Source organism: Musca vetustissima, unplaced genomic scaffold, assembly GCF_032173495.1.
Source record: "Musca vetustissima isolate MV318-11 ecotype Yass unplaced genomic scaffold, APGP_CSIRO_Mvet_v1 utg735, whole genome shotgun sequence".
Lineage (NCBI taxonomy): Eukaryota > Metazoa > Arthropoda > Insecta > Diptera > Muscidae > Musca > Musca vetustissima.
Window position 1 is genome coordinate 272,058 of NW_026884845.1, and position 15,390 is coordinate 287,447.

At 34.1% G+C, this 15,390-nt stretch overlaps 1 protein-coding gene across 2 annotated transcripts in view; it reads left to right on the forward strand.

Moving 5' to 3' along the window:
* Nucleotides 1-15,390, forward strand: part of LOC133331921 (homeobox protein orthopedia) — a 55,527-nt gene that overhangs the window by 18,558 nt on the left and 21,579 nt on the right. For both annotated transcript variants that reach the window (XM_061540307.1, XM_061540308.1), the window contains exons 2-3: nt 5,655-5,908; nt 8,563-8,697. In XM_061540307.1, coding sequence (XP_061396291.1) covers nt 5,655-5,908; nt 8,563-8,697 — 389 coding nt within the window. The remainder of the gene's footprint in view (nt 1-5,654; nt 5,909-8,562; nt 8,698-15,390) is intronic.

Below are 15,390 nucleotides of genomic sequence, written 5' to 3' on the forward strand. Positions count from 1 at the left end.
CAAAAGGGCCACAACGCAACACCCGCCGACCAGAAATACAGATTTTAACTCGACAAACAACATTCGATCCATTTGTGTTTGCGTCGTCGTCATACAGGCGTGAGTTCACAACTACCAGCGATGAGTAAATGTTTAATTTCTATCCGTTTTCTTCTTCTTCGTCTTTAAAAAATGAGAAAAATCCTACCTTCGTTAGGGGCCCTAGTAGACCGAGAGAGATAGGAATGAACACGGACGGCATCGCTGCTAAACAAACAGAAAATCTCGATTAACACCGTTTTCTGATGTTTTTTTCTCACTGGCCGCCGCTGTTGAGCGATTCGATTTCTGTTTGTTAACCTGAACCCATAGTACCGGAGTGCTGGAATAAAATGCGAATGTAAACACAGCCAGCCAGCCAACACAATAACAGCAGAACAGCAATCACATATATGTGTTAAAAACAAAACCATATTCTCAAAAAAAGTATTGACCAAGTTTGTGAACAGTGTCTCGAAATGAGCCAGAATAGGGAGTAGTAAAAGGTAAGGTAGATGGCTTACTTTATGTAGAAGACCTGCAGAGGGTTTCATACCTACTCTTGAAGTCATGCGCATTCTATCTCCAGAGGTCCTCAATATGTAAACGTCCTCTAGATGATATTCGGTCTACAGAAGGCCTCTTTATCTATAGATTTACAAAAAGACCTGTATCTACAAGCGGCTTGTACAATATCTTCAGTCTATAGAAGACCCGCAGAAGGTTGTATATCTAAAGAAAATCCTGAATATAAAAAGTGAATGTTTTATATATATATATATATATATATTGACATATTGGAAAAGTTATATGATCCCATAGAAGGTTAACTGTCCATAAAATGTGTATGTACTAGGAAGGCCCTCTGCTTATCTGCCGATACTGCTTTATACTTAAAAGGTCCTTAAGGATCTTCCATCCATAAAAGGCCTATAGTATGTCCTCTATCGACACAATGAATTTAGTCAGGTCTTATGTCTAAAGAAAATATCCTTATATGCCGATTGAGTATAGAACATCTGTATAAGTTTAGACGACAATAACATGCAGGTCTTCTATCCATAGAAAGTCAACGATTAAAGAAAATCTCCAAAAAAGTATATATATAACACCTGAAGAAACCCTTCTGTTTTTGGAAGGTGTAATTAAGGACAGGCGGAATTCAAACGGGATAGAATATCTTCAATTCGACTTCGATGGGTATCATCAACAGGTCGTCTACATATTGATGAATACTTTCTATGGGTTGTTGGGGGCAGATACAGGTCATATGGGGATTTTCTTTAGATTGGAGACCTTCGGCAGTTCATATATAGACTGAAGGTAGATGGAGTCCTTTTTGCAGGTCTATCTATCTAAAGAAGTAAATGTGGAAAAATACAGGATATTAAATATTATATATAGGAAAATTTGAGGACTTCTAAGAGAAAAGAATCAAATCTCCCTATTGAGAATTTGAGGAAGTACTTCTAGTTTCTAACGAGGAAGGGCTTATACACTGTATACGGTCTCTTTTTTAGATTTCCATCAGATAGTAGACTTTATGCAGGTCTTATATAGACTAAAGATAGGTAGAGATATATTCTAGATAGAAGGCCTATTACAGAACATCAATCGAAAGGTTATTTAAAAGTTTTCCAACCATAGAAGTCCTGTAGAAGATTTTCAGTATAGAGAAGACGTGTAGAATATATTCAGTCTGGGAATATCCATCGATCTGACAGAAGGTCTATTGTATAGAATTACGCAGTAGAATTAATTTTATCTATAAAATTAAGACCTGCTTAAGGGCTTTTTTTCTAAAAAGTGAGGTCTTACACCCATAAAAGACCTTTACACAGCCTTATGCCCACAGATGACTTGTAAAAACTATTTTTGTCTGCACAAGACCTTTAAAAAGTTTTTAAATGATAATAGAAGGATATCTTGTGACCTATAAGAGGTCTTCAATTTGCTGGAGGTCATATATGAATAGAAATATAATATTGAATTTCATATATAATACATAGGTGATCTTTCACATATATGAGATCTTACTAGAGGTCCAATATTTATACAGTTCTGCAATAGGAGTTTTTATAACCGATCAAAATTGTGATCCATACAAATATTGGTATTTGACCCTAACTATCTTCCGATCATATCCGTTTCGGACCATTTGAATCGATTTAGAAAGGGATATCACATGATTTTTACAAAATCTTAATGTAAGGTTTTTAAAATACGAATATGAGATTTATTCGGATCTAAAGATCATAATCTGAGGGAAAAATATCTCCAGAGAGAATCGGCTGGTACTTTCCAATTAGTTGTCGCTCAATATTTATGATAATATCCACTGTCCACGGAATTATTTGTCTGGAAAAATATTAAGAAGCCAAGTCGTAAAGAAAATTTCAACTTAACAAAAATAAACGGCTAACACGATGAATAAGATTCTTCAAAAATTATTTACGTTATTTTTAACTTAGATTTTTAAGCGGGATATTTCATATCCTACATAGCCTCAACACCAGAAGACAGTAGATTGCTAGTGTGGCAGGGAATCGTAACATGTGTAAATCTTGCTTTTGAGTTACCATTTGAATGTATGTACATGTGTCTGTGTGTGTGCGCGCGCGAGATTCTGTTGTGTTTAACATGTTAATGGCAAAACTTACCCCTTTTCACAAAATGCACAGGTCGGTCCATCAACAACTTAAAATTGTTTTTGTTGTTTTCTAAACATCAGGTTAACATCGAAAAAAGCAGAGGAAAAAATCTCACCTTTACGTTTATTTGCCGGTAACACAAACAACGGCAACAACAACTGCGACAGCTATACGAGTAAATATTTCTCACTCCTTTACGTTAATTCACAATGAAGTCGAAGAAGTATTTCTTGCCCCCTTTTTTCGTGTTTGTTGGTTCTTCGGTTGTTGTTATTATTATTTGTTACTATTTTTGCTGTTGTTGTTATTCTTTAGATGTTTTTTCGAGAGCTGAACCTGTATTTCTCATTACATTTCTATGATTGTACGAGTATCATCATGGTGGCGTGAGTGTGTGTGCCTCTGTCACTGTCACTTGTACATGAATCTACACTGTGATGGTGTTTTTGTTGTTTTTTACTGCTGCTGCTGTGTTTTTGGCATCTTTTGAATGACAGGTTGTTGAAAATTTCAATTTACTTCAACATTTCAGTTAAGTGAGATACATACGCGCAGCGGCATCATCATCGTCAGCAACGTTCCTCGGTGCGCTGATTTGTATTTTTCTGGTTCGGGATTTTTTAAATACAATTCGACCACGTTTTTAGTTGTTTTGATTATTTGTCGGTGTGTGTGAGAGACTGTGCTATTACTCGATTACGCCGCCTCCTTTTCAATTGTAAATTGACAAATGACGAATATCAAAGCAAATATGTTTGGTATATCGTATCATATTGGAAATTTGTTTTAATACTTGGGTGTGAAAGTGCATGTGAAATTTATATCAGCAAAAGTGAGCAAAAAATGCATTAAATAATTTATGAAAAAATATATAAAATAAATATAGTTAAACCAAATTCACCCATTTGTCGGAAAACCCCAACAAAGTGAGAACTATTAAAATACAAATAATGTGCAATTAAATATATTCTAAGGTGAGAAAATGTGAAATGTAATGTGAACTTTGAATTTTGGTGGAATTCAAAAGGTCAATCATCACCTAAAATTATAAAATTGAGTTGGTACAAATTGTTAAGCCCGCCGGAGGGCAAATCGACTGGAAAAAATGGAAAATTGGATTTTTTTATAAAAAAGGTTTACAAAACTTCTTGCTGTAACACCCCTACTGCGGTCTCTGGTCGTTTCAGATCGTTGTTGTAGCAGGCTCTGGTCGTTTAAGGTCATATACCCGTCTTTGTCGGCGTTGTTCTCAAATATAAGACTAAGAAATAGGCTGAGGATACATTTATCCAGACTTTTTTATGCTTTTTTGGTTTGCGGAAATCCCTGGATAATTTTTAAAATAACAGAGATTATAGACCTTTAATTGCACTTTGTCTATTTTTAGTATACATATTAAGATCTTCCAAGTTTAGACCATACCAGAAGGAGTCGACCGATGTATCCCATCTTCAGTCATGGTCTAGGTTTCATAAAAATATTACGGTGTATATAGTTTGAGACACCATTCACTGGATATTCAATTTAAAATTAATCTCTATTTTGGCACTTACTGACACAGGTAACTGGCGGACCGATGTGTTCGATCTTCGAACTTGATCTAAGGGTTGGTAAAAAGAATGCGTGGTACAACTTTTGCGATCAATCAAAAACTCCATTCGCTTGATATTGGATTTACAAATGTTCAAAATGTTAAACCTTTGTAGGGGAGGTATTAGAAGGAGTGGACCTAAAAGCACCATCTTCAAAAATTATATAGGTCTGGTTGAAATATAAGGTTGTGCCAAATTTGTTTCAAATCAGGTGCTCCACCCGCATTTTCTGCAAAATGTTTACCATTTAGTGGGGTTTTAAACCCTTCGAGAGATATTTTAAACCCTTCGAGAGATATGGTACGCCTAATCCCAACGGATTTGGCCCGAATAAACATGGTTTAATACCAATACATGAGAGAGTGTCATAAGAATTTAAAATACCTAAAATTGGTTGGACCATTATATGGAGGCTATGTTAAACCAATGAGTTTTTTTGACAGGGCCTTCTAAGTCGGATAAATGGTCGGGACCTAGTTATGTTCCTAACTCAAAACATGCGGCGGAGTTTTAAATAAAAACCTGTATACTACCCCTAAACATAAGTCCATGTTTAACATTTTTCGTATGGACATTTTCTACCCGATGAGAATCGAAAACAAGAAATTACAGTTAATTTTATTGAAAAGCGTACCCAAAATGCCGAATCTCTACAGCCGGACATGGCTAAATCGGCCAAGAATTATACTTCCATTAAAAAAAATTTACATCCCCTTTAATTTCATGTTACTATTTTGACGTCATGTCCCAGATCCGAAATATTGTCGACATTTGAGCCTTGTAGAACTTTGAGAAACTTTCTGAACTTAGTGGGAAGAAAAATATGGAAACAAATAGTATGGATGGTATCAAATTATATATATTCTGAAGTTAGTCCAGATTAGTTACACACATAGAGACGAACACAATTTCGAAGACGCACCCTAACAACATATTTCTGTTGATAATATCATTTATGTTCCGCAGTGGTTATAAGAAAAAATTTCTGTATTATTGTCTTAATAGCGTGTGCAGATCTCTTGTCTTCACGAGATTACTCAGCGACGGCAATTACTCATCAAGACCATTCAAATATTCTAATTGGAATCCCAATTGACTACATGTTTTTAAACCAGAGTGTTCCAAGAAGGATATTCCAATATTGGTGTCCCTTATCATCCCCTTTCATATAAAAAATAATTGTAAATTTACATTTTTTAAAGTCTTAAGTGTCTCCGTCGGAAATACTTTTGTACATGAATAAAAAAAAGGTTATTTTCTAAGAGTAGAATCCTCAATTCCGAATTTTACAACATTTACTTGCTTAAGAAAACACTAATAATTATATGTAACATAGAAATTTCATATACCCCTTATTCACATTTGTAATATTCCATTAATTGTCCATTTCTAGGTCCCAAAGATTGTGATATACCCAAGGCTGCGCTGTCGGCCTTACATGCTGGCGTCAATAGTTTTGGCCAATTGACAAACGGTCCACCCAACACGGGCGATTTAACGCTGAACGGTGTTGGTGGCGGCGGAGGTGTTGGGGTTGCGGGGCGTTTACACGTCTCCAATAATTTATGCGATAACCCAAATCCATTGGGTAATAATAACAATAATAATAGTAACAATAATAATAACAGTATGCAGCAACAGGATCAGGTAAGTTTCCAAGTTAAAAAACGAAAATCATCATACATAAATATCATATTTATATATTTCCAATATTAATCAATGTTATTCTTTTTTTCGTTTTTTTTTCTTCCTTGGTGTAATTTTTCTACTTCTTCATAAACAAATAAAATGAAATTGGCCACAAAAAATAATATATAAATTAAATATGTAACAAAAAATATCTATATAATATATATTTGTGCTGTTTGCTGTGGACATCTCTTCTACCTACTACACATCATAACTATTAAACAATCATCATCCAAAACTAAAAAATGTTTTGCATATTTCAATTTGAATGCTTTGCAAAATAAATACAACAACAACAAACTCCTTTTTGTAAACGTTTTAATGTTTTCAAAATCCCCAAAAAATAAAAACAAAACAAAGTAAGTGTAATTTTGTTTACTTTTTCTACTCTCTTTAAAAGTTTTTTTGGTTACTAGTTTTGATTTCCTTTTTTATTTTGTAAATTAGTTTAGTTGTAGAATTGTGTGCACTAATTGTGGTATTTTTAATAATATATAAGAAATTCAGAATTCAACTGCAGCTTTAACATAATATGAAGTCGGAGTTTCTATTAGATATATGTCAATTAAGATTAAATTGTATAGAAAAAGTGTCATATTTTTAGACTCAAATTACTTATAACTACATATGATAAGATAAAAAATTAAGCGTTTTCAACAATAAATATCTGGCCCACTGAAAGGACTTTATTTACTTATGTCAGAATTTCTAATTCTCGAAATTAAATTTTTTACTATAGCCAACAGCCCTTGATTCGATTGGCCGTTTATCTCCTCAATCGTAGCAAAATGCTTTCCTTTCCTCAGTGTATTCAGTTTTGTGAAAAGGAAACCCTCAGCGAGGCCAAAGTCCGCTGGATAGGGAGGTTGGGACATGGTTGAGGCAAGCATCGATGTGCGATAATAGTGTAAACTCCATGATTGGATTTTCCACAATTCAGTGACTTTCTGACGAATTGCTTCACGCAAAAGGCCTATAACTTCAAGGTAGTATTCCTTTCGACGCTATGGAAAAAATTATGATTGCAGTAGAAAAAAACAGTGAGCAAAATCTTCACATTTGACCAAATTTGACGGACATTTTTGAATTACTTCTTCTGGGCTATTTCTGAGGGTTGGTCATACGACGCTGCTCAAAATTCAGCAATTTAGAAACAATTATCGCATAAAACATCCGTACATGGTTTGACATGAGGCGAACGATATATCTATATCAAGAGCGCCATCTCTGATATTGATTCGATGATAATTAAAAAAAATCCTTAATCGGTCGTTGACGTGCTGGAGCAACCAGGGCGGACATCGTCATCCACATCTTCTAGGTCATCAATAAACCGATTATATCATAGTAGACTCGCCAAAGTCAACATGTGATGAAGACGACACATATCAGTTCCATAGAACCATATCACGTAATGAATTATGGATATATGGTTATGCATATTCTGCTTGCCTTTATACAATCTAGCAGGATAAATGATCTTCTTAAAGTCATTCAGAGAATTGGAAAACTTTATTGGTCTTGATGCAACTTCCTTAAATATCCAAGAATGTGATTATGAAACATATTCAGAAAATATCTTAAAAACCTGCCTTTATGATCTATCTAAAAGACCTACCAGAAATATTTTTAAAAATCCACATAGACGTCCAAACAAGCCTCGAACAACTATCCTAAGGATAGAATTTTTTCTCCCTAATAATTTGCGCTTCAGATCCGAAAGATCTCCCAGAAATGTCATTATCAAAATCTACCCTTGTTGCCATTTGGTACCCAATGATTATCCAAAATACCTACTTAAAACAAAATTCTTCGTAAAAATTCTTCTGGGAAGCCAAAATATCAAATTGCGGCCCATTGTAAAACCAGTTTGGTTTGGTTTTACAATGGGCCGCAATTTCCAAAAATATCGGAAATTTTTGGGTATTGTTATATGGTGTCTCATCCTAAAAAGTGAATCAATGTTGATAAATTTTGGCGTGGGAATTTGCTAACCAATGAGAGACCCAAATTTTTAATTACAGCCAATTCTTTTGAATAAAAAAAACGTGGCCATATTACCCGAATTACCGACAATTTGGAGATATCGTTTATGGGGACTACGCCAAAGTGTGGACAATTTAATACTAAATATCCTCAGAATAGTAGCAATGTATAAGCAAAATTTCAAAGCCCTATCATAAATATTTGAAACTCTATAGTGATTTAAACAGACGGACAGGGCTATTTCGATGTTTAATTGTATCCCTATCAAAGATATATATATATATAACATTCGGGATCTAGTGTAAATATTTCGAGGTGTTACAGAATGTTACCAAATGATAAATTTAATATACACTCCATCTTATTGTGGAGGATATCAAACAGATCATTAACATAGTATGTCATCACCGATTTTATCTCAGATGTGTTATTCTGCTCTCGTATTTTTTTTAATTATTTTATAAACAATAAAATTGCATGCTTTATTTTTTTAAATATTAACCACGATTTTAATCCTTTGTTATGGTTGTTTTTTTTTGCATGTTATCCTTTGCATATCCTTACCACAATAATAACATTTTAAATTGTTTTCTCCTTTCCAGATATCGGATAAAACTAACAAACAGAAACGTCATCGGACCCGATTTACACCGGCACAGCTAAATGAACTGGAACGATGTTTTTCGAAAACCCATTATCCGGATATATTTATGCGTGAAGAAATAGCTATGCGTATAGGATTAACTGAATCCAGAGTGCAGGTGAGTCGAGCAAAAGCTATTTAAATATTCCGAACACAAAAACAAAGAGACCTCACCGACTTTAATATGTGACAGAGAAAGTGAGAAGAAGGTTTTTTTTGGTGTCTTTAGTTGGCTTTTAATGTCATTAGCCACAAATCCTTTTAGATTGATTTACCGAGAAACGTGCATAGGCATACATAATGAGTTCAAGGCACAAACACACAGAAAAAGGATAATATAACAAAACTACAATGTCATTGTATTAAATTGCAAAGGAATACAACTATATAATTTCAAATCTCTACCCTGTAATGGCTAATAAACTAATTTTATTATTTTGGATTTTTTTCATCTGACTGTTATGGTCCTTTGATGAGCTGCTGTATTTGATGTTCTAAGGATATTTAATAGACATAATAATAATGATAAAGGCATTAATATGACCGCATAATAGCCAAAAACAACAACAACAGCATCATTGTTATAATAGTAAAGTTAATTTATATGCTAATTTTATTAACAACAATGCAACAACACCAAACATTGACAATGACAACAATAGCAATAGCAGCAACAGCAACAAAAAAAGGACACCCTGCTGCTGTACGGATAATACGTGTAAAGCCTTCGGAATGACATTTTAAGCCTAAAATCAAACATATTTTTATCTATAATAGTGCTAATAAACATAACACAAAATCCCTGCCAAAAGTCAGGGGGGAATCCTCCCCTCCCCTCCTCATCCTATGCTTAGGCAGCACAGCGACCCCTTGGCGCGTTACAATGCATTTAACACTTGTTTATGTTCTAGGCATTATCCAGTGAACGGGGTGTCAGGCAGGGTGAAAAAAGGTAGCACTGCCATTTGAGGGTGGTTTCTATTATTTCCGGCCTCCTGTATTCTGCTGGCCACTGTTGTTTGCTCCGTTCGGCAAACCAACATTGATTTACAATTATTAAAAACAATTTATCAAATCGGCTAAACACGAATTGGGATTTAAGTTGACTTTAATGCGATTTTTTGTTCGACAATTATTTGCCTGGTCTGCTCTGTAATTAGTTGGGTGAGGAGGAGTTTTTGCGTATACAAGGAATTTTGAAGTCATACTGTTTATTTGATCCTGTATAATTCGAACTGTCAACAAGGGAAGCAAGTATAAAATCGGCCCGATTGAACTATTTATATCTTCCACCATGAGAGTATAAGAACTGTTATTAAGGGGCCATGGTGTGATAAATTATTGGAAGGAAGATTTGAAAAACAAATCAGATCCCAAGATATCAAGTTAGGGTCAATTCGGTTAATAAAAGTATTGAAAGTACCCAAATCGGAATAATGGAAAAAATCACTGTTCTTCACAAAAAATCTCTTGGCCCAGACAAGACACCAAAATATCATAAAAAATCTGCCTTATGAGCTGATTGACCTACCGGAAATATTTTTCAAAATCCACATAGACGACCTGATAAACCTCGAAGCAATATCCCAAGGATATGGATATTTTCTTTCGAGTAATTTGGTAATTAAGGAATCAATATGGATAATAATTATCCAAAATACCAAATTTCGCCAAAATTTGGTCTACCCTAAAATGTAGGAAAATTTATATTTTTTTATTTTTGTAAAACAAGTCTGTTTAAAAGTTCCAAATGCAAATACACATTTGATCTCACATTTATATGAAATTTCTAGGCTAACCACCAACAAAATTAGCCACCTGTTTGATATTGCCTTTAAATAAAACTTTAAGGCCACACGAAACATACAAAGAAGCCACCATGGATAGCTGGGGTGGAGGACAAAAAGAAACTATTTACCAAAAAACAACAACAAACGAAACTTTGGACATTTATTTAAACCACAAGGCAATAATAAACTTCTACGTTTTCAACTTGAATATTACAGACAAGCCTCCTCCATTTAATGTGTGAGTATGTATGTGTTTCAAACACACACACACTACATTTCCTTTATAGATACATTTATCCCGGCCATAAGCCCAACCATATATATAGTATATGGTAGAGATTTCGCTTAAAAGTGGAGTAAAATCCAAACAAACAAAACATCACGCTCGTACACACACCGAACACAGCAAAGAGCAACAAATTTAATGAAGCAGTAAATTTGATTGTCGCATAAACAAAGGTTAGTAGACAACAACGAACAGAAAAAAGAGCATACCAGGATTTTTGAGAATGATATTAACCGTAGCAGCAACACCAGCACCATCAACCACCCTCCCTCCAAACATTATTTCTCCGCCATTCATTGACTTCCGTATATTTTCCCCCCAAGACCCCAGAAAAAAGTAATGGTTTGCTGTCTGCAGCTACGTAATAGTCGTAGTAGAGGAAAATAGCTCTACTCTGGCTAGCCATTTTTTGTTTTTTCCTACTTTTTTCGTGCCTGTAATATTGCTTTAACCATTTTGGCAGTCAGCTTAAATTTGACTTTATGAGTTTTGCATAAAAGCATACTTTTAGGCTTTAAATGTAAAAATATTATTAAAGCATATTTTTTGCTTATTTTGATTTCATTCGGGTTTTTGTGAGGGAAAGAAGAAATTTAAAAAAATTACATTTTAAAGAACATAACTTTTTTCTCGAAGACAAAATTTGTTGCATATTTTATCTTCACTGTCTCATTTTTGGGTTTCAATCAATATTTTCATTCAAAAAATCGATATTTAGACATTATTCTATCATTAAAATAAAACATGCATTTGCGGTTTTGTTCCAAGCATTTCGAATTAGCCACAAATTTGTGGTATTAGTGCTTTCAATCAATCACTTTTTAAATAAATGTCCGTAGTGTATGCAGATGAACATAATTTAAAGAATAGTTAAATGATGTATTTGTTGTCTAAGGTGGAAATTACTAATGAGGGCTATTTAATCGGGAGGAGAAGAATGGAGAAAAATTGCATATGTCTAGGAGACAGGACAACTAATTTCATTACCATTTTGTAAACAAATTTTGAGTTATAAATATTAAAACTTAAACATTTAAAAAATTTATAGGATCTAGTAAAAGGAAATCATTCGATTTCAGGCTCAGCAGGGCCGTGTCATTCCTTATGTTGATGAAACCAATAGCGGGTATATTAAGAACCCAGAAGGACAAATTCGACATATGTTGATGGAATCCCTGAGGGTATATTAAGAACCCAGAGGGAAAAATTCGACAAAGGTCAAGTTGTTGAGTTATGCATGTATGATCACGACTTTGTGTCACAATGTAAATTTTGGTAGAAAACTTTTTCCAGGCTCTTGGTGAATCTTGACATACACAGATAAAAAAAATCGTATATTATATGAATAGTGTTCAGAAAATGTATCCAATGTCCGGATTTCTGCATTTTATGAATGCAATTCATAAGACATTAAATACTGGTATCTTGTCAGAGAGAGAGAGAGAGAGAGAGCGAAAAAACCAATATTGGAGTTGTGTTTGGTGGTGGTGATGGGTTTTCTATGCCACAGACAATATTTGTTGGTTTAATTTTATGATTTATTTTTTGTCTCGATTTTTTACTTACATATTCAAGATTTGCTTCATTATAAAATCATATACAATGCAAAGCTTTCGGTTGAGTTTGTTGTTTATATCAACACTTACATCCTATAATGCATTTGTGATTTATATCAAAACAATTTGGAAAATACATATGCGAATTTTATAACACCTATGCAGAAGTGTGTAACAGTATCTGAAATAAGGAAACAATGGAATGCAAAATTAGCCACAAGAAAGAAAAAATAAAAGAAAAACACACAGCCAAACAAGAACGGCGGTGATATTTTTCATTTATTTTCGTAAAAAAACTAGAAAGAGAAAGAGGGAGAAATGAGCACAAATAGTGGGAATGTAGAGCGAAGTACGAATATAATTTTGAAATTTATGAAAGGTTTACATTTTTTTTTTTGGAAAAATTAGTGGCTTTCTCATGATTATATGAATTTTTATTTGTATTTTTAGCGAGGTGGAACACTGTGGAAAAAATAAATAATGAGTGGTATTATGAATATATTTTTTTCTGTGTAGATACTCCCTATTTTCGGTATATTGAAATTAGTCCTGGCAGACAATATACAATGACATATATAATAATATTAAAATTGGGTCCGATAGAGTTTAAAGACAATATTTTCTTACACTATGACCAATATCTTAAGTATGATCATCTAAAGACCAGCAATAAACAGAATACCGTCAAAGTTACGCAAATCAAAGCCAAAGCAATAAAGGGATGTGATCTGAGCAAAGTGAGATATGTGACCTATTACGAATGCACGACTTCAGGAAGACTTCTATGTAAAGAACACCTTCCATTGACAGAAGTTTTTCTATATATGGACAAGATTCAGTGAATGACGACATTCCACAGAACTTGTAAAATGAAACACCTAATAGATATATATTTTGTGTAAGTCCATTAAGGGGACCCCCCCATTCTCGGGGTCAAAATTTTTGTTGATATAATTCGAATCTACACTGATTAAAGAATGTCTCTACAAAATTTCAAGTGAAAATCTCAAGAACTGTTGAAAATATATCCGATTTATTGTGTCAGCATCAAGTGACGGCTGAAGGGCTTCTCAAACTTTAAACGCGTTTTTCTCTAAACATTTTTTTTGCGAATGGCGGCACGATAACTCAAAAACTAATAATCCAATCGGTTCCAAATTTTGCAACGTTTCTCTGGGAGTGTATAGCTCTCGTATGAACTAGGATAAAGCCAATCGGTGAAGATCTTCCTTATTTTTTAACTTGGTTTTTGGTAAAAAATCCGCGATTTTTCAAAAATATTTTTTCAAAGGGCCACCATTTTCTTAATTTTAGAGCGAAGTCAATAATCCTAGTTCATACGAGAGTCAGACATGTACTCTTTCTAACACCGTTGGAATTTTCGGATTCCGATGTTCCAGTGAGGAGTTATCATGCCCGCCATCAAAAATAAGGACTTTTCTTTAATTACAAAAAACAACAACAAAACAATAACAAAATTTTTTTGTAAATTATTTTTCTTCTCTTTTAAATCTTCAATTATATATGTGCAAAGTTACAAACCTTAACAAGCATTGGTATTGATTTACCAGCCCATTGAAAATCTTGAAAAAATAAAATCGAGAATGGGGGGGGGGGGGGGGTTCCCTTAAACAGTCTTCAATATGGAGAAGATTTCCAAAAGATCGAACGAGAGGAAGAAGGATAAATCAGAGGAATGATGAACAACAAATTTGTACTGTATCTCAATTTTTACGATTTACATGTTTTATTTTGAGGTATGCAAGTTGAATCGAGTTTCCTTTATCTGTAGCCCGAGTAGCTAAAATCACATTTTTTGAACTCAAAATATTCAAAATCAAAATAATTTCAAAATTAATTTCTCTCTGATAAGTTTTCTAATATTTCCAAATTACTATTCCCCCAATCACCCCAGTGATGACAAAAATTAGCTCATAAAGACAAAGATAATTATTACACCTCCCCGTGCACAAGAAATAAGCAACCCACAATATTTCCAAACTTATAAATCTATCAGTGATTTATGGTGGCGTTCACAACAGACAGACACAGTTAATGTAACATTAAGACAACAATGACTATCAACAATTCATCATTTGACCCAGAGGACTAACTGACTGGACATGACCAAATACAGCAGCAGCAGATGTAAGGACAACAACAACAACAAAAACACAAAGAGCAAAGGTGTTTTGATTAATGGTTCGCATGTACAATAGGGGAAGGGAGAAAAACAAGTTTATTAACACTTTCTACCGGCCAGTTGGGGAAGATGGGAAAGAGAGTGAAAATAAGTTTTGCTTCAAAAAAGCCAAATAGTTTGTTAATAGTTAAGGGAATTCGAAATCTCTTGAACTTGAACGGGAATAAAAGTTGGACAGGTATTTTTATATGAAATTTTTTGTTTGAAGGAAACCACGGCAACCAAAGAAATAAAATAAAATAACTCAATATCTGAAACAAAAGCCTTGACAATGGTAACCAGCCAATGAGAATGGAATCGGAATAACATCTAAATTAATCATGAAAAATTCATAAAGTTGTCAGCATTCAGACTTAAAATACCAGGCACGCAATGACGACTGGCTGGCTGGCAAGCTAGCAGGTTGACTGACACGTGACACTGCAACAGCCCACCACAGTCGACCCCAAGCAACACGTTGCAAATGCTGTGCCTACCAACCGAAAAAATTAATAAACAAACCAATAAATATAAAAACAGGACACAGATTTCAATCTTGAATGATGTGGCTGGGAACAGTTACTGAAAATTCAGAAAGGGAGTGGGAGAATAAAGTACATGAATAAAACTTTTATATTTTTATGTTGAATCATGATAAGTTAATTTCGAAGGCCAAGATAACAAATAAGGACATAGGCAAAGGATCAAAATCATAGTTGTGTGCAACATCAGCAACAACTTTAATATTAGCTGAGCCGTATCCCACAGACATAGCAAATTTGTGTGTGAATCTGGTGTTGGGGTTCCCGGGGAGTGTGTGTGCATTTAACGTTTTGCTCACGTGTCAACACTAACGCCTCCTTTTGTCTTCACCCATTTCAGAACTCTCTCTACAATGCTTGGGAAAAGACTGCAGGATTTGTTCTAGTCTAACTGACTTATTGCATGCAGAATAGCACACACACACACAAATAAAGTGTAACGATAGCCTGTGGAT